Source organism: Bos javanicus, chromosome 1 (genome assembly GCF_032452875.1).
Source record: "Bos javanicus breed banteng chromosome 1, ARS-OSU_banteng_1.0, whole genome shotgun sequence".
Classification (NCBI taxonomy): Eukaryota; Metazoa; Chordata; class Mammalia; order Artiodactyla; family Bovidae; genus Bos; species Bos javanicus.
Window position 1 is genome coordinate 97609280 of NC_083868.1, and position 24692 is coordinate 97633971.

The window sequence follows — 24692 nt, forward strand, 5'->3', positions numbered from 1 at the left end:
GGAATTTTGGAGCTGAGACTGATCATCCTTTTTTATTTTAGGTACTACCCGAAAGCTCTTAGGAAGCTATGAGTCTTGTTTGCATCAGCCAACTGGAGCCCAGTATCCAGGATACCCTTACCTGGTGATATGGAAGTCTGAGATGCAAGAAAGCGGCGCCAAGTAGTAGGGCACACTGGGCATGCGCTTGGGGAAAGGTGGGCTTTATTCCGGAAAAGGTTCTGCTTGTGTGGACTGCTGCTGCTGTTGCTGCTAAGTTGCTTCAGTCGTATCCGACTCTGTGCGACCCCATAGACAGCAGCCCACCAGGCTCCCGCGTCCCTGGAATTCTCCAGGCAAGAACACTGGAGTGGATTGCCATTTCCTTCTCCAATGCATGAAAGTGAAAGTGAAGTCGCTCAGTGGTGTCCGACTCTTCGCGACCCCATGGACTGCAGCCTACTAGGCTCCTCCGCCCATGGGATTTTCCAGGCAAGAGTACTGGAGTCGGCCTGTGGACTAGAAAATATTTAATGCAATTATTTGCGTTCTATTCAGATTTTGTACAGTGAGGGAACCTTGGCAGGCTACATACAGTCCACGGGGTCGGGAAGAGTCAGACAGGACTGAGCACGCAGTCAACCACAGTGAGGGAAAGGTGTGCTAGTTATCTCCGTGATTTAAAAAGACGTACAAACGGTACCTGCTGATAAGTTAGGGTGAGTTCTTTCGTGCTACTCGCGGACATCAAAAATCTAAGAAAACCAAAACTTAACAATTTTTTTTCTTGTTAAAAGTTGTGTCAGGACCATGAGAAATTTACTCACGACTTTATTTTAAAGAACATTGTAAACTTGTTTTTTTTTCCTCGAGATTTTTTTTTACAACCAGATTTTGTTTGCTCTCCTTGTAAATTCTTTTTTCTCGGTAAGAACCATGTTTATGGCGGGGGGGGGGAGCCCCACAACCGTTAGGTTTATAAGGGAAAAAAATGAGGCTAATTCTTGATTTCGTCTTGTCTCTGAGTATAATTTTCTGATTATTTTTGTCGGAACCCTTTTCGGTAATTTATTAATTTAGGCATAGCTGTGAGTCTCTACTAGGTTTCAAACAGATACGAAGTATATGAAAGTGCGCAAAACATGATCTCTGGCGTTTAGAAAAATCAACAATCTCAATGGGAAAACTAATGGAAAACCGAATGACTTGTAATACAGAGTGGTGAGATGACAGGGTTTACCAGTTTTTACCCGGCGTTTAATTACTCTTACTAGGCTGTACATTATTTTTTCAGTATCAGGTTGTGAGTTGAATTTAAAAACAATTGTTTAAAGTCTGGAACCCTTCTTCCACGTGCAAGCCATTAATAAGAATATTTGTTAAACAAATAACATCCACGTTGAAAGTTCAAATTCCCAAGGTACTGCAAATTATCAGAATTTTGCTTTTTAAAAGGGTAAGAAAAGGAGGATCACAGGCTCCTGTTAAAAGAGAAAATATACGAACATTGTTTCCGCCCGGTTTCGAACCGGGGACCTTTCGCGTGTTAGGCGAACGTGATAACCACTACACTACGGAAACCTGTCTGCAAAGGGTGGTTGAGAAACTCCCTCATAGTTCTCCATAGCTCTGTTGTACCATGCGGTCCACAGAGCTAGCCGTAACTTTTAACAAAAGAACAAAGAAACCCAAACGGGAAATACCCATATATCCAGTACCATTTCTGGAATTTACGTACATTGTGTTCAAAGCCCCTAGTTAGAAACTGGGCACCCGTTAGTTGGCCCTTCTTTGAGGTTTACTTTCTTCTATGGAAAAGAAGTGTATTAGCTTGTTTGTTGCCGAGTGTCTCGGGTGTGTTCTGGGGCTTTGGCTGGCTAGGAAGAGGCTACTGCGCTTGGATCCTGGAGTCCTCGCTCACGCAGGGGCGGTGTGGGGTGGGGTGGGGGTGGGTTACCAAACTCCCCAGCCGTGAACTTAGCTTCTAGAGAGAAAGCGACGCTTTCAGCCTCTGGTGGAAGGACGTGTCGTTTGGTTTTGAATTTCCTTCCTTGCTTCTGTACTAGTTTTAGAGAGTACTTAGTTTTAAAATCTTCTATAGGGTGTGCAAAATTCAGGTTTTTGTTTTTTTTTTTTTTAATCAGACATCAAGATGCACTTTTTGCCGCACAGCGTGCATTTTCTAAGCCTGAACTTCTTATGACCTAAGTAATATCGTTTACCCTGAAAAGAAGCAGATACACCCTGATACCTTAAAAATCAGTAATTTTTTAGGGAATGAGAGTGAGCTTCCATATTACACCGGGGGTGGGGACTGGAGGAGTAATCTGATGGGATTACTAAAAAAAATTTAAAAGTGAGATGGCACTATTTCGGTTTTGAGTACACTTTGTTTAGAAACCACGGGGAAAGAAACAAAGTATTGCCGATTATGTATAGATATAATTTATGTTAAACCCACTTTAAATCCTGGCACTTTCCCCCTTTTTCCTTTTAGAAATTGACAAAGTTCTCTTTCAAGAATTTGAAAAGCATGAACCTTGCCCCGCCTTATACGACACTTTCCTGGTTCAAATCTCTGCACCTTTTGTCGATTTCAAGGGCGCATCTGATAACTTCCCGCAGGAGCCTGGACAGGCGTGTATGTATTAACCAGAATGTAGATGGTAGAGTCTGCCTACAGTGCAGGAGACGCGGGTTCGATCCCTGGGTCGGGAAGATTCCCTGGAGAAGGAAATAGCAACCCATTTCAGTATTCTTGCCTGGAAAATTCCATGAAGGCGCCGGTATAGTCCATGGGGTCGCAAAGAGTCGGACACGACTGAATGACTTCATTTTAATGACGTTGAGAAATAAAAGGTTTTACAGCTCATGGAGGTATTAGAGATAGCCTTTTGTGAAGCCTTTTTTAATTAAGCTTTTGGGCAAGAAAGTCAGGTTTTCCTGATATTGGTATTCCTGGATTCCAAGGGGGTGAGGAGTGGTCCAGGCCGAGTGAGACGCAATTGTAGGTGGCACTTTAGAGCGCACCTTGCATCCATTGAGTCCTCTGCCTGGGACTCTCTCGCCCCCAACCCCTCCCCCGGTCCCCTCTACTCCTTCCTTATTCCGCCCGGCTCAGTCCCGGTGGGGCGGTGCCAGGGCCTCTATGACGCGGGGTTCCAGGAGCTGAGACCCCGCACATCACTTTCCGCGCTCTCCGCGCAGCCCGCAGCCAGGGCAGTCCGAGCAGCCGGGAGACGAGGCGGCGGCGGCATGAGCTACTACCAGCTACCAGTGGTGATCGACAACGGCTCAGGAGTGATCAAGGCGGGCCTGGCCGGGTCCCGGGAGCCTCAGTTTGTCTACTCGAACATTGTGGGCCGCACCAAAGGCCTGACGTGCGGCGTCGAAGTGTGCGTGGGAGACCAAGCGGAGCAGCGGAGAAGCTCGCTTTCCATCAGGTACCGCCTTCTCCCCGCGGGCAGGACCAGGTGGAGGGGAAGGCAGGAGAACGCAGAGGAGGGACCGAGGCTAGAGAAAGGATAAGAAGCGAGTAACGAGAGTCTCTGCCAGGCAGCGTTATTGCAAACGCTTGAGCACAAATCTCTGAGGGTACCACATACCTAAAGAGGGAACATTATTTGCTCTTTGTATCCGAATATATTCAAATGTATAAACATTATCGTTCATAAAATACAAGTTCATTTAGAAATGTTAATTCCTGGTACCTTTGTCATTTGGGCTATTTGTTTTCAGCTAACTGATATGAAAACTACTATTATGTGAAGATTTCCCTATTTTCTTTTTAATTAAAAAGGGTATTCCAAAGGGGCAGGGAAGATGGAAATCAACAAAAAAATTTCAGAGGAAGGTAGTTAGGCTATTTTTGCTGGCAGTTACCATCTCTAGAGGCGCTGGCAGTCACCGCCCATAAAGGGATACTGTTAATAAATATGAGGATTAACCCAGGTTTGAAGAGAGTAAAAATTGGTAACATTTAAAGCTTCCATTTATATTATTGCTCTTCTTACAGCTACCCAGTGGAACGTGGTCTCATTACTTCATGGGGGGACATGGAGATCATGTGGAAGCATATCTATGACGACAACCTCAGGCTAAAGCCCTGTGATGGCCCAGTTTTGATTACAGAGTCAGCACTGAACCCACTGGCCAATCGGCAACGGGTCACTGAGGTGTTTTTTGAATATCTGGAGGTTCCTGCCTTCTTTATGTCCGTCCAGGGGGTGCTAGCTCTCTTTGCTGCTGGCTTCACAACTGGCTTTGTGCTCAATTCAGGTGCTGGGGTTACCCAGTGTGTACCCATCTTTGAGGGTTACTGTCTGCCTCATGGTGTCCAGCAGCTAGATCTGGCAGGTCTTGACCTCACCAACTACCTCATGATGCTGCTGAAGGAGAATGGCATCATGCTGCTTCGTACTTCAGAAAGAAAGATCATCACGGACATTAAGGAAACCTATTGCTATGTGGCAATGAACTTTGAAGAAGAAAAGGCCAAGAAAGCTGACTGTATAGAGAAGATTTACCAACTACCTGACGGGAAGAAGTTCAAGCTCCATAACCAGCTCTTTTATTGTCCAGAGGCCCTCTTCTCTCCAAGTCTTATGCACCTTGAGACCCCTGGCATTGATAAGATGTGCTTCAGCAGCATAATGAAATGTGATGCAGATCTGAGGAATGCTTTTTTCTCCAATATTATCCTTGCTGGGGGATCAACCTCTTTCCCTGGTTTAGAGAAACGTCTAGTTAAGGATATAGCAAAGATGGTGCCTGCCAACACCCCTGTGCAAGTTATTGCTCCCCCAGAAAGGAAAATATCAGTGTGGATGGGAGGCTCTATTCTTGCATCCCTGTCTGCCTTCCAGGACATGTGGATCACTGCTGCAGAATATAAAGAAGTTGGATCCAATATAGTACACCAGAGATGCTTCTGACTACAGATAACATGGTTAGGAGAAAATGTTTTGAGCATATGTGATAGAAAACTTTGGATATTATATGTTTCTGGGAAAACAGAAATTATTTCAGTTACTTGAATGTCCATGTCTCTCCTGCATTTCTATAATGGGGGGAAATAATGGAGAAGCAGTCAAATAACAGATGCTTACTGAGTTGAACCAAATTAAATGCTCATGCTAAGTTGCTTCAGTTGTGTCTTCACTCTTCATGACCCCATAGATTGCAGCTCACCAGGCACCTCTGTCCATGGAATTCTCCAGGCCAGAATACTGGAGGGGGTTGTCATGCCCCACTCCAGGGTATCTTCCTGGCCCAGGGATTGAACCCATGTCTCATATCGCTTGCATTGGCAGGCCAGTTCTTTATCACTAGTGCTACCTGGGAAGCAAGTTAAATGCTAGAGGAGACATTATTCTTGGCCTTGGAGATCTCACATTTCCTTTAGAGGGAGAGAGCAATTTGTGGTACAACATAGTATGTGCCAAATGAGTGATATAGCTTTCAGTTTGTTGAAGTTTATGAAAGGAAGGTTGCTATGAGGGAAGATTTCATAGCAGAGGGAAGCCATCATGAATAAGGTAGCATTAGGATGGGCATGGCAGGGTGAAAAAAAAAGGGCAGATATTCAGAAGAGCATAATGGAAATGAGTAAGAGTCTAGATATGAGGATGAACAAAGCATATTCAAGGCATGTTTAATACATTGGTTTAGTTAAAATGAAGAGCTCTTATTGAGCAGACTAAGAGCAATGACTAGGAATGTAAATTAAGGCCAGAGGCTGGAAGGCTTTGTTTTAAATGTTGTATAGGCAAAAGATTTGAAAACAGGAGACATAAAGAAATTAAGATGAATGTGGTGGTAGTTGGGAGGATAAATTGCCCTGGGAAAGGCCCTGTAGATTCAATGATCAATTAAAAAGTTATTAGTCTAGATATAAAGAAGTCAAGTCTCACACTCAAGATTATAAACAAGAAATGAAAAACTGACAAGTCTTGGTGCTTAATTAGTTATGAAGGGGAAAGAAGGGTCTGAAATGACCAAGATGGCTGAGAGAATGTTGGCAGTGTTGACATGACTCAAAGTGTAGTACCTGCCCTGTGCAAAGCACTGTGCTAAGCACAGTAAGTGCTCAGTCAGGGGTCAGATTGTGTCCTGTGGAATCCAGCAGTTCAGTGTAAGAGATGAAATTCATACCCGCTACAATAAGATGCAAAGTGGGTTACTGTCCTAAGAGAAATGTGAAATGGGGTTTCATAGGAGGGAAAACACCTTGAGTGCTCAGGAAGACTTTCTGATAGATTTGGCTTTGGGGCTAAACTTGAAGCTGGAATATAAATCTAACAGATTGCCTATCCCTCTGAATTTAGGGGCAGTATATGTGGATTCAGGTCCAGGCCCTGCCAGCCTATCAGCTGCATTTCAGCAAATTGTTTAAACATTTTGAATATCAATTTCCTCATTGGTAAGTGGGGTTGCTAATCCTGATCCCTATCTGTTTCACAGGGTCCTTATGAAATACAAACGAGATAATGATTCTATAAGCGCTTTCAAAATGTTACTTTGCTTATAGAATTAGACAATTTATAGGTCCAGTTCATGCTAATTCCTCCGCAGAGTCAAAAATCGATTGTGTCCTTCAGCGCACATTATATTACTTGAACTTTCATCGATCACAATTTATGCAGGCTTTTCTTTTGGTTTGCTTGTCTTTCTCCCTTACTAGATACGTTCTTAGAAGACGAGTTGTGGGCTTTCTCTTCATCTCTGTCCCCTTCCCTCATGACTTCTATAGTAGGTATGCAGATATAGAGAACTGACGAAAAGCACACTGATGGCAGAGGGAACATTAGGGCAAAAGGCTCCAAGGTGTACAAATGATGGTATGTACAAGCAGCAGGAAGTAATTCAGTTGGCCTGAAGGAAACATTTGTGAAGAGGTGCATTTCATTTTTTTAAATGTGTTTCATTTAAATGTGTTTCCCATTTAATTAATAGTGATTGTAAGCCAAACTACTAGATAGCATATGGTGTAGAAAATGATTATCTGAGAGCAGTTTTTGAACATTTGGTGAGGTACTCACTAGATTCACAAGCACTGTAGAGAGAATGATCCCAACCCCCTCACTTCAGAGTTCTTAAAGTACTTTTTTCCTATAAGAAATCTCAGCCAACGTGTTACCTTAATTTAAACTTCAACAGCTCAGAGAGATGGGCAAGACAAGTAGTATTCTCATTTACAAATTAAGAAGCTGAGATTTAAAGAGATAAAGAGATAAAAATTTAAAGTGATTCCCAAAGTAGTTTACTGGGTTAACTAACTAATTTAACTGTGGCTTCTTAGGCAGTTAACACAACAACTAGCCTGGTATAGACTCCAGCCTCTTAGGATTATGGATGATCCTTTTCGGGAAATCTAGGGAAGGGAAATGTGAAAATTTTTGTTTAGTAGTTTTCGTTGTTCCCGTATCAAATCAATCCCCATAACATTTTACTTTTCTCTTATATAGAGGTGCCAATAGTAGCAGCTCCATGGAGTTTACCCAACTGAAAGTTCAACTTTTAAGATCAGCCAATTATGTGAAAAACAGCATGGTACCAGTGAATATGAAAACCTGCTACAATTTATGGTGTATTGTTCTTTCTTAACGTGATCATGACACATCAAAGCAAAGTCCATGATTGAAAAGCCTTTATTTCCTAATAAAAGGGAGATTCAGTTCTTAATGTTAAGATCAAGAATGAAGTAGTTATATGTAATAAAAACATCCTCTGCTCAAAAAGTTGAGAGGACAGTCTGAGGAGAACAGGTTAGGATCTCAGAGGCAGCCTAATGAGCCGAACCAAGATTCTGATTTACTCGTGCTGCTAGGGAATTTATTAAACCTCTCTATCAAATGTGATGATCAGAACTGAGCATCATTGTATTGGCCCTGAATTTTTTCTAAGAACTCCATTTCTTTAAGATGATATCGTGCGCCGTACCTGGTTTTTAAGAGGTGGAAAACAGCGCTCAGAAGCACTCAAGTTAATTTTCAAGTCACAAGGTCAGACGTCGGAAGTAAAATATTCAAATCTGCGGATAAAAAACGTGGGGTAGGGCGGCGACTATCCTTTTGGCCGGAAACAGAACTTTTGAAAAAAAAAATTTCGAGACCGGTTATCGCGAGAGCCGCTGTGGACAGGCTCGGCCAATCAGCGTAGGCGCCGGCTGCTGCATTCATAAGGAGACGCAGCCGGCGGCGCGGCGGGTTGCGGAGGGTGGGCCCCGGGTTGGTGGCAGCCATTTCTCATCTAACCCTAATTGAGACAGGCGTAGGCGCTGTGCTTTTGGTTACCGCGCGCTGTTTTTCTCGCTGACTTTCAGCGGGCGGAAAAGCCTCGGCCTACCGCCATCCACCATCCAGTCTGCAACAAACAAAAAATGTCAGCCGCTGGCTCGCTCACCTCTCCCGGGAACCTGCGGTGGTCCGCCCGCCCAGCCCCAGTGCCCCGCCTGAGGCCGCGGTCGGCCCGGTGCTTCTCCGGAGGTGTCCATTGCCGCCGTGAAGAGTTGGGCTCTGTCAGCCGCGGGTCGCTCGGTGGGCCGAGGCATGGCTGTAACCGCAGGGAAAGGAACGGAGTGGGGTCCCCGCGCGCGGTGCGCTTCCCTGAGCTGTGGGACTTGCACCCGGGACTCGGCTCAGACATCTGCAGCCTGAGGGACTGCGGGGGGGCGGGAAGTAGGAGGGTAGCGGGGGGGTCTGTTTTCTCCCTAAATGGAGGGGGTCCGTCTGTGTGCGTTTGTCTTCCCTGCCATCAGTGGACTTCGAATCTTGCAGATTGGACCGGAGAGCGTGCAAATAAACTGTCAGAAGGACAAGTGGAGGCAGCTCAAAAATCCGTCCAAATGAATGGGCAATGAGCCGAGTAGTCGGCTATCTTACAGGGTTTTTTTCCTCCTCCCCTCCTTTAGTTTTATTGCCCTTTATCAGTGTATCACAACCTAGTTCCTGCTCTGCAGATTTTGTCCAGGTTTTTTGCCTCTGCAGAACTTGATCCCCATCAGTCCTGGGATGTGGAACAGCGGTGATTTTTGTATGTGTGTGTGAGATCATTAATTCATATTTGTTAACAGGAAGATCTAGTGTGTTCTCAAAACAGTGGAAGTCATATTCTTTAATGGTCGTTGCTTTTCATCTTTGTCTCCATCTTTGGATGCAAAGTATTAAGGGACGATAGGAATTTAAGAAGAAATCTATGCCCCCACGCGCAAGAATTAGGTTTCTTTGCCAAAAGGGAAGGAAAAAAAAAGAAAACGGCCCATTAGGAAACAACCAACAAGTCATCCTGCCCTCTTGTCATAAAACCTAACTTTCAAGTTATGTGAGGATTCACCCGAAGTCAATGAAAACATTTTAATTGGCGAGTAATTGGTTTAGTGTTGTAGTGGTTTCTGCTGTCCAGGAGAAGTGCATCAGCCATATGTATAAATCGGTCCCACTGTCTTGAACCTCCCCCAGCGCCCCACATCCCACCCATCTAGGTCACCACAAAGCACCAAGCTGAGCTCTCCGTGCTATACAGCAGCTTCCCACTACCTACCTTTTGATATTTTATACATGGTAGTGTGTGTGTGTCACTGCTGCTCTCTCAGTTTGTACCCCGACTCCGTCCGGATTCCTACCCTGCAAACGCGTTCAGTACCATTTTTCTGGGTATCATACATATGTTAATATATGACATTTGTTTTTCGCTTTCTGACTTAACTTCACTCTGACAGAGTCTAGGTTCATCCACATCACTACAAATGACTCAATTTTGTTCCTTTTTATGACTGAGTAACATTCCACACACATATACACACCACATCTTTATCCATTCATCTGGACATTTAGGTTTCTTCTATGTCCTGGCCATTGTAAATACTGCTGCAATGAACATTGGGGTACATGTGTCTTTTTTGAATTGTGGTTTTCTCAGGGTATATGCCCAGTAGTGGGATTGCTAGGTCATATGGTAGTTTTATTCCCCGTTTCACAAGGAATTTCCATACTGTTCTCCATAGTGATGGTATCCATTTACATTCCCACCAACAGTGCAAGAGGGTTCCCTTTTCTGCACATCCTCTCCAGCTTTTGTTTGTAGACTTTTTGATGAGGGCCATTTTGACTGGAGGCCTTCACTCTCTTAAGACAGCTATTCTGGTAGCAGTTGCTGGGAGAGAGTAGCAGGCAGCCTGCATTACAAAGGCAATCAGTGTGATACCCTGTTGGGATCTTGACCCTTGAAAGATAGATCAGGAGGACCATGGGAGTATATGTATTTATTAACATGTCTAGCGTTTCATCTTATTGCCTGAAGTAGGTCCCTCAGTGTTGTCCAATACAATTCTTATCCTTCAGTTAAGAAATGTGGGGAAAACTGCACCGTTCTTGGTAATGTTCTCTGTGTAAGAAGCAAAAAGAATCTTCCCATCAGCATGGTTTTGTGGAAAGAACATGGAGTAAATTAGTGAATGAGGTTCTAGTTCTGATTTTGCTAAAGATTTTTCTAGGTTTTTGAGGTAACTCAGCTAGCTTTACTAAGCTTGCATTTACTCAGAAAGGGATCTCTTAAGATTGCTTTTGAAGACTGCCAGTGTTCCTTGAACTATAAATAAATAGATGCCTTTTGTTCCTGCTCCATCTAGTGGTACTTTTGCTTCTCCACATTTACAAAATTTGTGATGGAGGCTGGTCTGAAGTGAGCCTCCTGCTGGGGAGGTTCTTTCTCTCTTTTTTTTCTGTTTGGCTGCTCTGTAAATCAGTGGGGTTCCCCAAACCCATGCCCCCTGCAGTGGAAGTGCAGAGTCTTAACCACTGAACAGTTAGGGAAGTCCCTTTCTCTTTTTTTAAAATTTTCTTTCAAAAATTTTTTTATATTTTAATTGAAGGTTCAGTTCAGTCTCTCAGTCGTGTCCGACTCTTTGCAACCCCATGAATCACAGCACGCCAGGCCTCCCTGTCCATCACCAACTCCCGGAGTTCACTCAGACTCACGTCCATCGAGTCAGTGATGCCATCCAGCCATCTCATCCTCTGTCGTCCCCTTCTCCTCCTGCCCCCAATCCCTCCCAGCATCAGAGTCTTTTCCAATGAGTCAACTCTTCGCATGAGGTGGCCAAAGTACAGGAGTTTCAGCTTTAGCATCAGTCCTTCCAAAGAAATCCCAGGGCTCATCTCCTTCAGAATGGACTGGTTGGATCTCCTTGCAGTCCAAGGCACCCTCAAGAGTCTTCTCCAACATCACAGTTCAAAAGCATCAATTCTTTGGCGCTCAGCCTTCTTCACAGTCCAACTCTCACATCCATAAATGACCACAGGAAAAACCATAGCCTTGATTAGATGGACCTTTGTTGGCAAAGTAATGTCTCTGCTTTTCAATATGCTGTCTAGGTTGGTCATAACTTTCCTTCCAAGGAGTAAGCGTCTTTTAATTTCATGGCTGCAGTCACCATCTGCAGTGATTTTGGAGCCCCCCAAAAAATAAAGTCTGACACTGTTTCCACTGTTTCCCCATCTATTTCCCATGAACTGATAGGACTGGATGCCATGATCTTCGTTTTCTGAATGTTGAGCTTTAAGCCAACTTTTTCACTCTCCTTTCACCTTCATCAAGAGGCTTTTTAGTTCCTCTTCACTTTCTGCCATAAGGGTGGTGTCATCTGCATATCTGAGGTTATTGATATTTCTCCTGGTAATCTTGATTCCAGCTTGTGCTTCTTCCAGCCTAGCGTTTCTCATGATGTACTCTGCATATGAGTTAAATAAGCAGGGTGACAATATACAGCCTTTGACGTACTCCTTTTCCTATTTGGAAGCAGTCTGTTGTTCCATGTCCAGTTCTAACTGTTACTTCCTGACCTGCATACAGGTTTCTCAAAAGGCAGGTCAGGTGGTCTGGTATTCCCATCTCTTTCAGAATTTTCCACAGTTTATTGTGATCCACACAGTCCAAGGAGATACCGTACCTCGTCCAAGGTAAGGAGCAGCGGCTGCGCTTTGCTGGAGCAGCCGTGAAGAGATACCCCACATCCAAGGTAAGAGAAACCCAAGTAAGACGGTAGGTGTTGCAAGAGGGCATCAGAGGGCAGACACACTGAAACCATACTCACAGAAAATTGAAGTAATTGCTTTACAGAATTTTTTGTTTTCTGTCAAACCTCAACATGAATTAGCCATAGGTATACATATATCCCCTCCCTTTTGAACCTCCCTCCCATCTCCCTACCCATCCCACCCCTCTAGGTTGATACAGAGCCCCTGTTTGAGTTTCCTGAGGCAAGAGCAAATTCCCATTAGGTGTCTATTTTACATATGGTAATGTAAGTTTCCATGACACTCTTTCCATACATCTCACCCTCTCCTCCCCTCTCCCCATGTCCTTAAGTCTGTTCTCTACATGTGTTTCTCCATGGCTGCCCTGTAAATAAATTCTTCAGTACTATTTTTCTAGATTCCATATATATGCATTAGTATACGATATTTATCCTTCTCTTTCTGACTTACATCACTCTGTATAATAGGCCCCTCTCTCATTTTTAAAAAGGAAAGTAGTGAAAATCCCATGGACGGAGAAGCCTGGTAGGCTGCAGTCCATGGGTTCACTGAGGGTTGGACACGACTGAATGACTTCACTTTCACTTTTCACTTCCATGCATTGGAGAAGGAAATGGCAGCCCACTCCAGTGTTCTTGCCTGGAGAATCCCAGAAACGGGGGAGCCTGTTGGGCTGCCATCTATGGGGTCGCACAGAGTTGGACACGACTGAAGTAACTCAGCAGCAGTGATTTAATAAGTACAGTTCAAAAAATACTACAGTTATTTTCTTGTTCTTACACTTGAAATCCTCTCCTTGACAAATGTCTTATAAACATTCCAAAGGAAAATTCTCAGTAGTATGAACATTTGATATCCCATGAGATAATTTACATGACAATGTTTTGTAGATAATAATTATGACAAATATGACTTCTTATTCCTACAAGATTTTAGTCCCTTCACCAGATGGAGAAACTCCCTTATCTAAGTTTATTCTTTGCTGAGTTGGGACCAGCAACCAGCCCCTTGGACTTTTCAAGTGCAGTGTTGTATTTACTATGGGCCACCTTAATGCTTCATTGGCTTGCTGGCAAAGATTATTAGTGTTAGCCCCACCATCATTTTCTGGCTTAAAATAAAATAACATCCTTAAAGATTACTTACCTATGACCTTAGTTTTAATTACTTATGATGAATTTCAAGTTATAAAGGGGAATGTGAGAATTTAAAATTACTGAGAAACATGGGTTTTGTTTTGTCTTTAGAAAGAGAGTCTTCTTCTCTAAGGTTGGCTATAGTTTTTGATTTGAGGATGTCATGAGTTTTAATTTAGTTTGTCCTGGTTCTGCAGTCAAAAATTTCATATTGGCCTGGCTCAAGATGTAAGAGACAAACAGAAGATACCTGCACCCACACTCACACGAAGTGTAGAGAAAGAGTGGTTTTAAATTCAGGTGAGAATGAAATGACCAAAGGTAACTGCCATTCCTTCCCCATTTATTCTTTTAAGGTAATAATGTGTGATGGAAGTTAAAAACAGCAAAAATATCCAAGACTTAGGCCAAGGTTCGCAATTAAAATCTCTGCAGTGCACCAGACTGGAGAAGGCAATGGCAACCCACTCCAGTACTCTTGCCTGGAAAATCCCATGGATGGAGGACCCTGGTAGGCTACAGTCCATGGGGTCTCAAAGAGTTGGGCATGACTGAGCGACTACTTTCACTTTTCACTCTCATGCATTGGAGAAGGACATGGCAACCCACTCCAGTATTCTTTCCTGGAGAATCCCAGGGACAGAGGAGCCAGGTGGGCTGCTGTCTGTGGGGTCGCACAGGGTCGGACACGACTGAAGCGACTTAGCAGCAGCAGCAGTGCACCAGAAGGAAACAAAAGGAATGAATCACATCAAGATTAAGAAAATAGACTGTGGATATAGTGGGAAAACTATCCCTTTTAAAGGGGAGGTGGCCTTGTGGGAATGGAGCACCCAAATTGCAAATATTTCAGGGGGAGACAAAAAGTAGAGATATTTGTGTGAAGACTGATTTCAAAATGTTGATAGCTAATTTAAAATAAAATTTAAATATTGTTACTGAAAGAGTGTGAGGTCCAGCTGCTTACTGCTCAAAAACTCATAAACAGGCAGGTTGGTGGAAAAGAAAAGTTGCTTTATTTCATATGCTGGCAACTGGGGAGGAAGGCGGGGAAGGCAAATATCTGTCCAAAGGCCAACTCCCACTCTGGCAACCCGTGGGGCAAGAACTTTTTTTTTTAAAGACTGAAGGAAGGGGCTACATGCAAAAGCAGAACAGTCAGCTCTGACGGTCATCTTCAAATTGGCCATCCGTGGTCTGACCAGCGTAATCTTGGTTGTTTTAGGTACAGTTAATATCTTCAGTTCCAGGGTCCATTTGTTCCCATTTCTTTGAAGCCAGTTCTCAGAATTGTGGCAGCTCATGTCATGGGTACAGTCTGGTCATCTTGTAGTTAACTTCTCCACCTGGTGTTTTGCTGTCTACAAGACAGCTCACAGGATATAGCTCAGAATATTATTTATAGCCCTTGAGAAAGAACTAAAGGTCCTTGACTTTGCTTAATGACTACATTATTATTACTTGGTCTTCTTTCTCTGTTTTGTTTGTGCATTTCTCACTTCTCTGATTAAGCTTATTCTTTGACTAAAGTTTTCCACAGACATAAGGCAACCAGAAGACATGCGGGGGTGGGTGGTGGGGGGAAAGACCACAGGGTCCTGCTCCATTTCAGTACGGTTGTATAATAAAGAATTTGTTGTTGGTATTGTTAAGTTGCTAAGTTATATCAGCCTCTTTGCTACCCCATAGACTGTAGCCCACCAGGTTCCTCTATCCAAATACTGAGTGGGTTGCCATTCCCTTCTCTAGGTGATCTTCTGAACCCAGAGATGGAACCTGAGTCTTCTTCATTGGCAGGCAGATTTTTTACATCTGAGCCTTGGGAAAGCCCCAATAAAGAATTTGGATGGCTTTTATTCCTGAATCCTATATCCTTGGAATTTCCTAGGAGTGCCTTTCTTATTCATGGTGGGCCCCCCAGACCACACCTGATAGCTTATGGGATGACCTAGGATGGAGGCTGGTTACACCAGCGATCCCAAACATGTCCTCATCAGCCAGACCTCTCAAGAGAGTAGTGGGGTTAGAGACTGACCAATGACTCAACCAGTCATGCTGACATAATGAAGTCCCAATAAATACTCTGGACATTTTGAAGCTTGGGCAAGGAAGCTTCACTTTGGGGACCCTCCCAGACTTCACCATACACAGCTCTCTCTCTGACTGGTTTGGATTTGAATCTTTTTTCTGTAATAAAACTGAAATCGTAAGTATAGCACTTTTCTGAGTTCTATGAGTCACTCTAATGAATTATCTAACCTGAGGAGTAGTCGACTGAATTGTAGCCAGCTCGTCAGAAGTGAGGATGGCTTGGGGAAGCCCTGTATCACCCCATATATCACTAAGGGCAGCCTTATGGAGAACTGTGCCCTTAACCTGTGAAGTTTGGCCAACTTGGATGTTGGTGTCAGAAGTCATTGCAATGGGCCACTCAAAAATATTTTGAGGAAAAATCTGGCCCACTGTACCTACTAATCTGTGACCTTTGGCCCAGGTAAATTCAACAATACTGAAGGAGGAAACAGAAAAGGCTCTATCTTGAAAGCAGGACTCCATCTAGGGCTGGACTGTGGACTTTGAGCTATATGCCCAGTGTCTATGGAAATGACATACCAACTGGAAAACCAGGCCCGGGGAAGGGAGAGCCCCAGGGCTCTCCGTTGCTAAAAGAATACCCTAATTATCTGTGTAACGGAATAGAATCATACATTCTATTATGCTTATTGGGGTATGACCACAGGCCTATTGATAATTGTCCACTGTTAACTACCTAGGCTTAGGGCATATGAAGCACGGGTTAACTTTGATTGTCAGGGAATTTGGGGAGGTGGGTTTGTGCATGTACACTTAGGGTATATAAGGTTTTCACAAAAACTCATCGGGATCCTTGGCTAAGAGGAGACTCTGCCTTGGGCCCGCTGGTATAATAAACTGTACTCCACTATCTGCATTGTCCTTCTGAGTAAGTTTGTTTCCTGGAATGTGTGGCTAGAACAATACCAGAAGTTAGGAATGATTTTCCTAACTAGGGCAGTTTGGGCCATCCCACAAGTTAAAGGCCTATGCAAGATAATTGTGTTTGAGAGGAGGCTATGCTTGTGGCAACTTTTATAGGCCCCCGGAAATATCACTAAAGACAGAAATTTCAAAATAAAACTTTAATAACGTTGTGAAAATAGAATTGGAACTCCTTCCCCACTTAAGACCTAGGTCACCAAGGACATTTGTTTCGTGAGTCAGCCTGAGGGACAGGCCTGTCCTTCAGTGTCCCTCTGTCAGATCCTGGTGGGGCGTGAGGAGGCTTCTATCATGTCTTGGTGAGGTTGAGGCTATTTACCCCCATACCCTTTCTCCACCTTGGTTTAGATCTTCCTTCTTAGAAAGTCATCAAAGTGTGCAGTATTGAAACCGAGTAGAACTCTGTTGGGCTCCCAGGTTCAACTCCTCTCTGGGTTGCCCTTTTCTAATTTGTAGGAAATAGGCTTCATTCAGCCTCTGTGACCTTCCCTGAGCTTCATAGGGCTAATCAGAGAGGAGAGGGAATGCATAAACAATGGAGGGGCAGTCAAGAAACAATAGTCTAGCCTGGAGGCAGAGTTCTGTGGCCCTGGGGCAGGGTCCTCAAGGAATTTTTCTAACAAGATCTTTGAATTCTTCTGCAGAACTAAGTCCCCCACCCAGGTGGAGGGTGGGAACTTCAGGCTCACCACCAGATGCCTGGAGTACTGCCCTGTTACCTCACCAACCAATCAGAAGAAAGTCACACACCTTGCAGCCCACACCCCAAGCTTGGCCTCTAAAAACTTTCCCCCCATAACCATTGGGGAGTTTGAGGTTTTTGAGTACAAGTCACCCATCCTCTTTGCTTGGCCCTGCAGTAAACCTTTCTCTGCTCCAAACTCTGACATTTTGGTTTATTTGATCTCACTCTGCATCAGGCACACGAAATTTGTTGAGTTACAGTATCTTCAAATTCTCATTTCTTCCCCAAGAGAAGGAAACAGGAAGAAATACTCAAACATTTTAAGCCTGGGTTCTAACCTGGCGGAAAGAATCTAGTATAAGTCATCTAACTGCAAACTCGACATTTATCAAATGGATATACTAAGACTTAAATGGTTTTACTTAAGAGGAGAGATGGGTCTTATTCTCATAGTTTGCAAGAACTGATTTTATAGCATTCTGTTGGGAGCATTGTGTCTACTCCAGCAGAAAGTGGTTTTGATTCGTGTTGGGTATACAGGTAAAGGATGTATGGATAAGGGTGGAAGTGCTAATGTCAGGGTTTTTTTTGTTTTTTTTTTTAATCCTGTGGGAGCCCACTTCTTCCGAACCCCCAAATAGGTTTCGGCTTCCTCCTGGGAAGCTCTGAAAGGGAGAAGGGGGCAAAGGTGGGCGGGGCCGCAGAGAGGTAGGTCACGAGTTCTAATGTCAGGTTTTTTATGTCACACAGATTATGAACTTGATTCACATCTGCAATAAGACATACTGTTCTAGGGACTTTCCTGGTGGTCCAATGGTTATAACTCCATGTTTCCACTGCAGCAGGGAATGGGTTCAATCCCTGATTGAACAGGGGGAAGTAAGATGCTGCATGCATGACCAACAAAGAAAAGAAAAGAAGTTGTTCTAGAAGATGTTTACTATCCTATGTTTTGTCTTGAGGGCTGTAGGTCTTTATTTTGATGATATTTATGTGTCATCATGGCTGTCTATGTTAGAAATGTTAAAAGAATAACTATAGCTATTAAACCCAATTTTAGGAGAACCCATCAGAAAAAAAAAATACAGCAAATGAAGAAATAAAAATACTGAATTTTTTTTTTTTTTTTAAATACTGAATTTTTATATCAAGTTCTGAGTGAGGATTTTATAGCTAAAATGAAATGCATTATTTGTACATATCATTTGAAGAAAATAGTTGAGTTCATCTCAAAATTATTTAAGATGTAAGTAGCTTACTAAAGTGAACCATTGACTTATTTTCAACCTTGGGAGAAAAACTCAATTAAAGCTGCAATTGAACTGTAATGGCACCAAGGAGTTCAACTTGACCTCATATGCCAGATGATAATCATCTTTCAAGTGTACAAACAAGGAAGCACAGTTATCAAAGAATGAGAAATACATTTGTTCAAAGACCATTTACTGCTTTAACAAGAGGTGAAAGCTTGCCAGAAATGTATAAACACCTAACACAGTGCTATTCATAGGCTTAACATGTTCAAAGACTTGGGGGGCAATTTAAAAATATCTTTGAAGTTGTGGGTATTCATCATCATATGTAATAATGCTTACTTTCTAAAGCCCCTCTCTAAGGAGGGCAAAGCAATTTATCTGACTTATTTTCATGACATCCTTGTGAGATAAGGCAACTACCATTATCTCCCTTTTGCAAATGGAGAAAACTAAAACACTGGGAGGTAAAAATCACTTGAAGAAGGTCAGTAGCAGGCCCAAGAATTTAAACATACACACTAAAGCTTTTAACTCCCATTTTAGCTTAACTACAGAAAACTAAACAAACAAAGAATTACAAAAATAAGCATCTTAAACTTTTTCTTTTTCAATTAAAGAATAATTAATGGTCAACCACTTTTTCCTTGTCTGCCTTGGTAAAGGAAACTGTCTAAAATCAGGCTTTTCACAATAAGTAGACTTTTACACTGGAAGGAATGAAATATTTGCAAAACTGTGACATTCATTTCACACTTATTAAATGCTTTGTCTGTAACATGTTGTATTGTTGAGACTTCAGAGGTGAAAAACATATTCCCCTCCTCAAAGATCTTCCTGGAGGGTAAGATTATATAAACAGGTAATATATTGCATCTGTTTTTTTTGGCCATGCCATATGGCATGTAGGACCTTGGTTCACCAACCAGGGATTGTACTCATGCCTCTTGCATTAAGAAAGTGGAATCTTAATCACTGGACCGCCAGGGAGTTCCCACAGTGTTATTTAAGTTTAACTAAATTCTTCATTTTATTTCCCTAATTCTTATTCACTTTCCCCATCTCCGTAAGTGCCATTGCTGTACACTCAACTGCTCAAACCAGTAATCTGGGCCTCACCCCTGACTCATTCTCCCCTCACGTCACCATATCCTCTGGTCTATCTCTAATTCATTCCATTACCACCACCCTAATCCAGTTCACTGTTTTTCCTGCAGAGACCTTCTGACTAGTTCTCTGCTTCTTATCATCACCTGCTGCTGCTGCTAAGTCACTTCAGTTGTGTCCAACTCTGTGCGACCCCATGGACTGCAGCCTACCAGGCTCCTCCGTCCACAGGATTTTCCAGGCAAGAGTACTGGAGTGGGGTGCCATTGCCTTCTCCAATGCATGAAAGTGAAAAGTGAAAGTGAAGTCACTCAGTCGCGTCCAACTCTTAGCGACCCCATGGACTGCAGCGCACCAGGGTCACCACCAAATCATTCTTTACAAAGCAGCCTGAGTGAACTTATTAAAATGCAAACCAGACTATGTTTCTTCTTTTCAATAGTTTCACATTGCACTTGGAATAAAATACAAAATTTTTATCACGGTTTTGCATGATCTGGTCCCTCCTTACCTTTTCAACCTCATTTTCTCCCCTCTTCTCTCTTTTTCTGTGCTCCAGCCCCCCAGGGCCCTCCTCCTTTCAGTTCCCAGGACTTGCCAAGCTCTTAGTCACCATAGTTCCTCTGCTTGCATTGCTCTGTCCCTGTACTTGGAATTTTGGGCACCTTCTCAGCCTCATCTTGATTTAGATACTCACTCCTTGGAAGCCTCTGACCCCCTTTTAAAGCAGCATCCCCTTCCTTGTACGACATTTTGTTGGTTACCTTCATAGCATGTTTTCCTGATTTGTAATAACTTATTTGCTTATTGTCTGTCTTCCTCACTGGGCTATAGGGACAGGGGCAGGGACAAAGTCATTTACCTCACTGAAATATCCCTGGTGTCTAGTACATAGCAGGTAGTGAATAATTACTCAGCAACTGTTGAGTAAATGAATGAGTGCTGTTGGGACAGACCACAGACCACCAGTTGTAACTACTCTTTTATCAGCACAAAGGCCAAATGCTAAGTAGATATCTGCCAAGTAATAATGCTTTCTAATTTTTTTCAGTTATAAATGAATATAACAGTATTACAAAAAACATTGAGAACTAGATGACAGTATTTCAGTAAAACTCAAGTACCATTCAGTATATTTCTTTTTAGTCTCTTTTTGACCGTATATTTTACATAATTATATCTGACATGTAAATTTTACAGAATTATTTTTCAAATTCTGCTTTTTACACTTGGTGGTAAAGGCAGCACAGGCATTGCTTTTTGATATTGCAGATCCTTCAGAACTGTTATTTAATACTGTTACTTAATGTTCCATTGAATGGTTGAACCATAATCTACATGACATTTTATCTACTGATGGATATTTAAGTTAATTTCAACTATTTTCCTGCTATTGTGAATAATTATTATGCACATTTGCCATATTTTGATTTTTTTCTTAAAAAAAAAATTTCTTTTTGCCACACTGCACTGCATGTGTGATCTTAGTTCCCTGACCAGGGATTGAACCCGTGTCCTCTGCATATGGAGTCTTAACCATTGAACAATCAGAGAAGTCCCTACTATCTTACCTTTATTTTTATTTTTGCCTGTATCACACAGCTTGTGGGGTCTCAGTTTCCTGACCATTGATTGAACCTGAGCCATGGCAGTGAAAGCCTGGAATTATAACCACTAGGCCACCAGGGAACTTCTTGACATATTTTTAGGCTACTCATTTACTTAATTACTGAGAGTGCATGACTAACACAAGCAATAGTATTGGTTTGAAGCAGAATTGTCCAAACTGGTATAGTACCTCTAGGTAATCTACCTATTTTGCCTTCTCGTCTAAAGTTTCCATAATAAATTTTTTCTGGATCACCACACACTTTGCTAATGTAGGGCATGAGTTTGGACCACAGTTTCAGACTTTGGGTAGCTGTGTAGATTTAATAATTCATTTCTCAAGTCTAGAAGTTTTCTAGAGTCCTTCTACTAAAATGAAGGACATGTATCTTTTTTGTCTTTTCCTCGTCCCTTTTCCCACCTTGCTTTCACTGCCAATCAGTTTTCACAAGGCAGAAGGTAACGATGATATGGAGAATGAGAGAAAGAAAGAGAGGGAAAGAGTGGAAAGAAAGAGAGAGACTAACCAAGAACAGAGTGCGTCTCTTTCTTGGACGGCTCTGACGTTCTAAGTTACAGGGACAAAGAACATCGGCGCAGAGGCTGGACAGGGAGACAATGATGCCATTCCTACATCACACCTGACTCATGCATTCAGCTGCAGCCATGCACTGCAGGTGGGATAGACTGACCCTGGCCTCTTTCTGGAACGGTTCTAATCCCATCTCCCTTATCATCATCGTGGTTCTAGGATGGTCCAGCTGATACAAGTCCCGCGCTTCAGTTTAGTGGTTAAGTGAAGTAAGGGTCTCTTCCGATGGGAACGAAGAAGCAAGAAACTGATGTTGCTTCTCTTGGCAACAAAGAGGGAAGCCATTCTGAGGACAGAGTCAACACATAAAGAAAAGCAGAACCCAGAGACACACAGAGAGAAAGGTGGAGTCCTTAATGGACTGTACTGTACTGTACTTCTGGACTTTTCAAATACATGAGCTGATAAATCACCATATTGTTCAAGTCAGTTGGAGTCGAGGTTCTTGTTGCTTCTACTAAGATCAGTGTAATGATGCAGGAGGACTGGCATGACTGCAGTATGATTGCTATCTTGCCAAGTAATGGTACTGTGTTCCTGTTCTAGGTGGCTTCTGTCCTAGAAGGAAATGTTCTGCATGACATAGGAGGCCTGCCTCAGAGATCTCTGGGGCCTGTTCTTCTTGCACTGGGAACTCCCACAGCCTGGATGCCCAGTGATGAGGGCATTGCCCTTTCTAAAGACAGGACTTGCAACTTTCAGATACTATATTTGCAAGTAAATTTTCTCCTGTTAGGGATGTTTTGTAGCTACCACTACCATGAATGTGGCATGTGATTATTTATAGTATCAAACAGCAGAGGCACAGATGCTGGAATGCAGAGGCAGCCCAATCTTGACAAGAGACTTATGCTATTCAGGGATATAGGCCCAAAGACTAGGAAGTTGGAGCCAACTTCCTAAGAATGCTTAGACTGCTTATTCTAAGAGAAGAAAGAATCTTTTCTTCTATGTGTGTGTCTTGTGTGTTGATGTGTAGCTTTTCAATAATGAGATATACAGTAATGAAAACTTGAATTTTTCCATCTCCCAATTGCATTCCTTCTTTTTCTCAGAATAGGCTGTCTCTTTATTGGCTGGTTGTTTATTATAGAGAAGTTCCTATGAATAATGTTATATCCGAAGTCAGGATATCCATCTACTTTAATTTTTACCTAAGAGTTAATGTTTAGGACTTCCCTGGTGGTCCAGTGGTTAAAAGTCCACCTGCCAATGCAGGGGATACAGGTTCGATCCCTGGGCAGGGAAGATTCCACATGCCTCGAGGCCACTAAGCCAGTGTGCCATAACCACTGAGTCTTCCTGCTCTAGATCCAGTGCTATGCAACAAGAGAAGACACCACAGTGAGAAGCCCAAGCACTGCAACTAGAGAGCAGCCCCTGCTTGCTGCAAATAGAGAAAGTCCACACGCAGCAACAAATCCCAGCACAGGTGAAAAACAAAAACAGAAGTTAATGTTTAAAAAGAGTTAATACATGCTGTTGGATGATTGTCTAATGTGCTATTTCTGTGTGGAACAAATCTTCCTTTGGCATTCATCACAACAACCTGAGTCTAGAGAACAGCACTGTTGATGATACTGCTTCTGAATTGTTGACTTTCAAGTCAACACATCTTCCCTTCTGCATCAGACAGGATGGTGTTCCAGAAAAATTGTTCTTACCTGTTCAAGTGTAATTTTCTCTGCTAGCACAAGATATGGAATTAAAACAGAGTTATATGAAGGGCAAAGGAGAAGACTAGAGGGGATGGCTGTTTCTTTTTTTAAATTTAAAAAGCTATTGTTATGGAAAAAACCCAATTGAAATTTCTGGTCAACCCAATAAAAATAGGGTTGGCATATGATCCTATAATCCCTCTCCTAGGCATATGATCTGGGGAAAACTATAATTTGAAAAGATACATGCACTCCCATGTTCACTGAAGCACTATTTACAATAACCAAACAGGGAAGCAAACTAAATGTCTGTTGACAGATGAATGAATAAAGATTATGTGGTATATTTATACAATGGTCTATTACTCAGCCATAAAGAAAGATGAAATAATGCTTTTTGCAGCAACATGGATGGACCTCAAAGTTATCATAGTAAGTAGAGGGAATGGTTTGAATTTACCAGTTCTCTCTGCTTTTCTCCTCTCCTGTCTTCTTTCTTGCCTTTCCCCACTTACTTGGTTGTTTGGTCTTTGTCTTAGAGATTCAAATGCTGATTTTTTAATAGGGCACAAAGACTCAGCTATATTATTTTGAATTTCACACTATTTATGCTAATATTTCTTGAAGGTGTTTTGCAGGTATTTGCTTATTTTTTGCATCTGTTTATTCATGTATTCATTAATCCAATAAATATTTATTGAGTATCTGCTACGTGTCATCATCATGCTGGGTGCTAGGAATGCCAGGCACTGGGTGACCAAACCTCAGGGTCCCAGGCAGTAAACTAGGGAAGACAGACAGTGACAAATAAACTAATAAATACATAATTACAGAGTGTAAAGAAAATGAACAGGGGATTATGCTAGAGAATAATGAGTAGGGGAGAAGGACTTAGGTAGTAGATGGAGGAGGAGAGGACTGCATATTTTCAGATGATATTTTGTAGATAGGTCTGTGATAGGGATTTTATGACAAGCATATGAGAGAAGGGAAGGGAGAATTGGTCATGATTCTTAGGTTTCTGCCTGAGCAAGTGGGATGAATGTAGATGAGATTTAATAATATGAGGAAGAATAGGTTTCGTAGGAATGTCAATGATTCAGTGTTTTTATGTTGAGTGAGATGTGAAACATCCAAGTGAAAATAATTAGACAGTTGTCATTAGTTTTAGTTTGTGTATAGGACAGGCCCTGCTTGTTTCCACCAACCAGTGTAATTATTTTTTAATTAATTAATTTATTTTAATTGGAGGCTAATTACTTTACAATATTGTGCTGGTTTTCACCATACATCAAAAATTATGGAATGCTTCATGAATTTGCATGTCATCCTTGTGCTGGGGCCATGCTGATCTTCTCTGTAACGTTCCAATTGTGGTATATGTGGTGCTGAAGCGAGTACCATCCAGTGTAGTTATTAATGTTACCTTTCACTCTCAAAAGTTTTGGTTTATATAATATTTACACGGTCATCCCATGTATTGGTGAAAGTAGTTTCAATGGATTAGGGAAGTATGATATTGTAATTTAGAATTAGAAACCTATATTTAGTCTTCCTTCCTGTTCCTGCTCTTAAAATCCTTGGAATTTCCTAAGTGGTAAGAATGACAAAGAAGTCTTGA

At 42.4% G+C, this 24692-nt stretch overlaps 1 protein-coding gene and 2 non-coding genes across 4 annotated transcripts; 1 reads left to right on the top strand and 2 right to left on the bottom strand.

The window, feature by feature from the left end:
- The first annotated feature begins 54 nt into the window (after positions 1–54).
- Positions 55–5127, top strand: ACTRT3 (actin related protein T3). Of its 2 annotated transcripts, none has more exons than XM_061416472.1 (4): positions 55–197; positions 2477–2620; positions 3187–3422; positions 3995–5127. In XM_061416472.1, exons 2-4 carry the CDS (start codon positions 2513–2515, stop codon positions 4911–4913), a joined length of 1263 nt encoding a protein of 420 aa, XP_061272456.1. In that variant the 5' UTR covers positions 55–197; positions 2477–2512; the 3' UTR covers positions 4914–5127. The 2 variants fall into 2 exon arrangements, with proteins under 2 accessions (XP_061272456.1, XP_061272466.1); XM_061416482.1 differs by lacking the exon at positions 55–197 and adding an exon at positions 611–698.
- On the bottom strand, positions 1488–1560 carry TRNAV-AAC (transfer RNA valine (anticodon AAC)). Its single transcript has one exon. It is a non-coding gene; the product is annotated as a tRNA-Val (tRNA).
- Positions 5128–24365: 19238 nt separating the features above from the next.
- On the bottom strand, positions 24366–24472 carry LOC133255034 (U6 spliceosomal RNA). Its single transcript, XR_009738842.1, has one exon. It is a non-coding gene; the product is annotated as a U6 spliceosomal RNA (small nuclear RNA).
- Between the last annotated feature and the right edge of the window lie 220 nt (positions 24473–24692).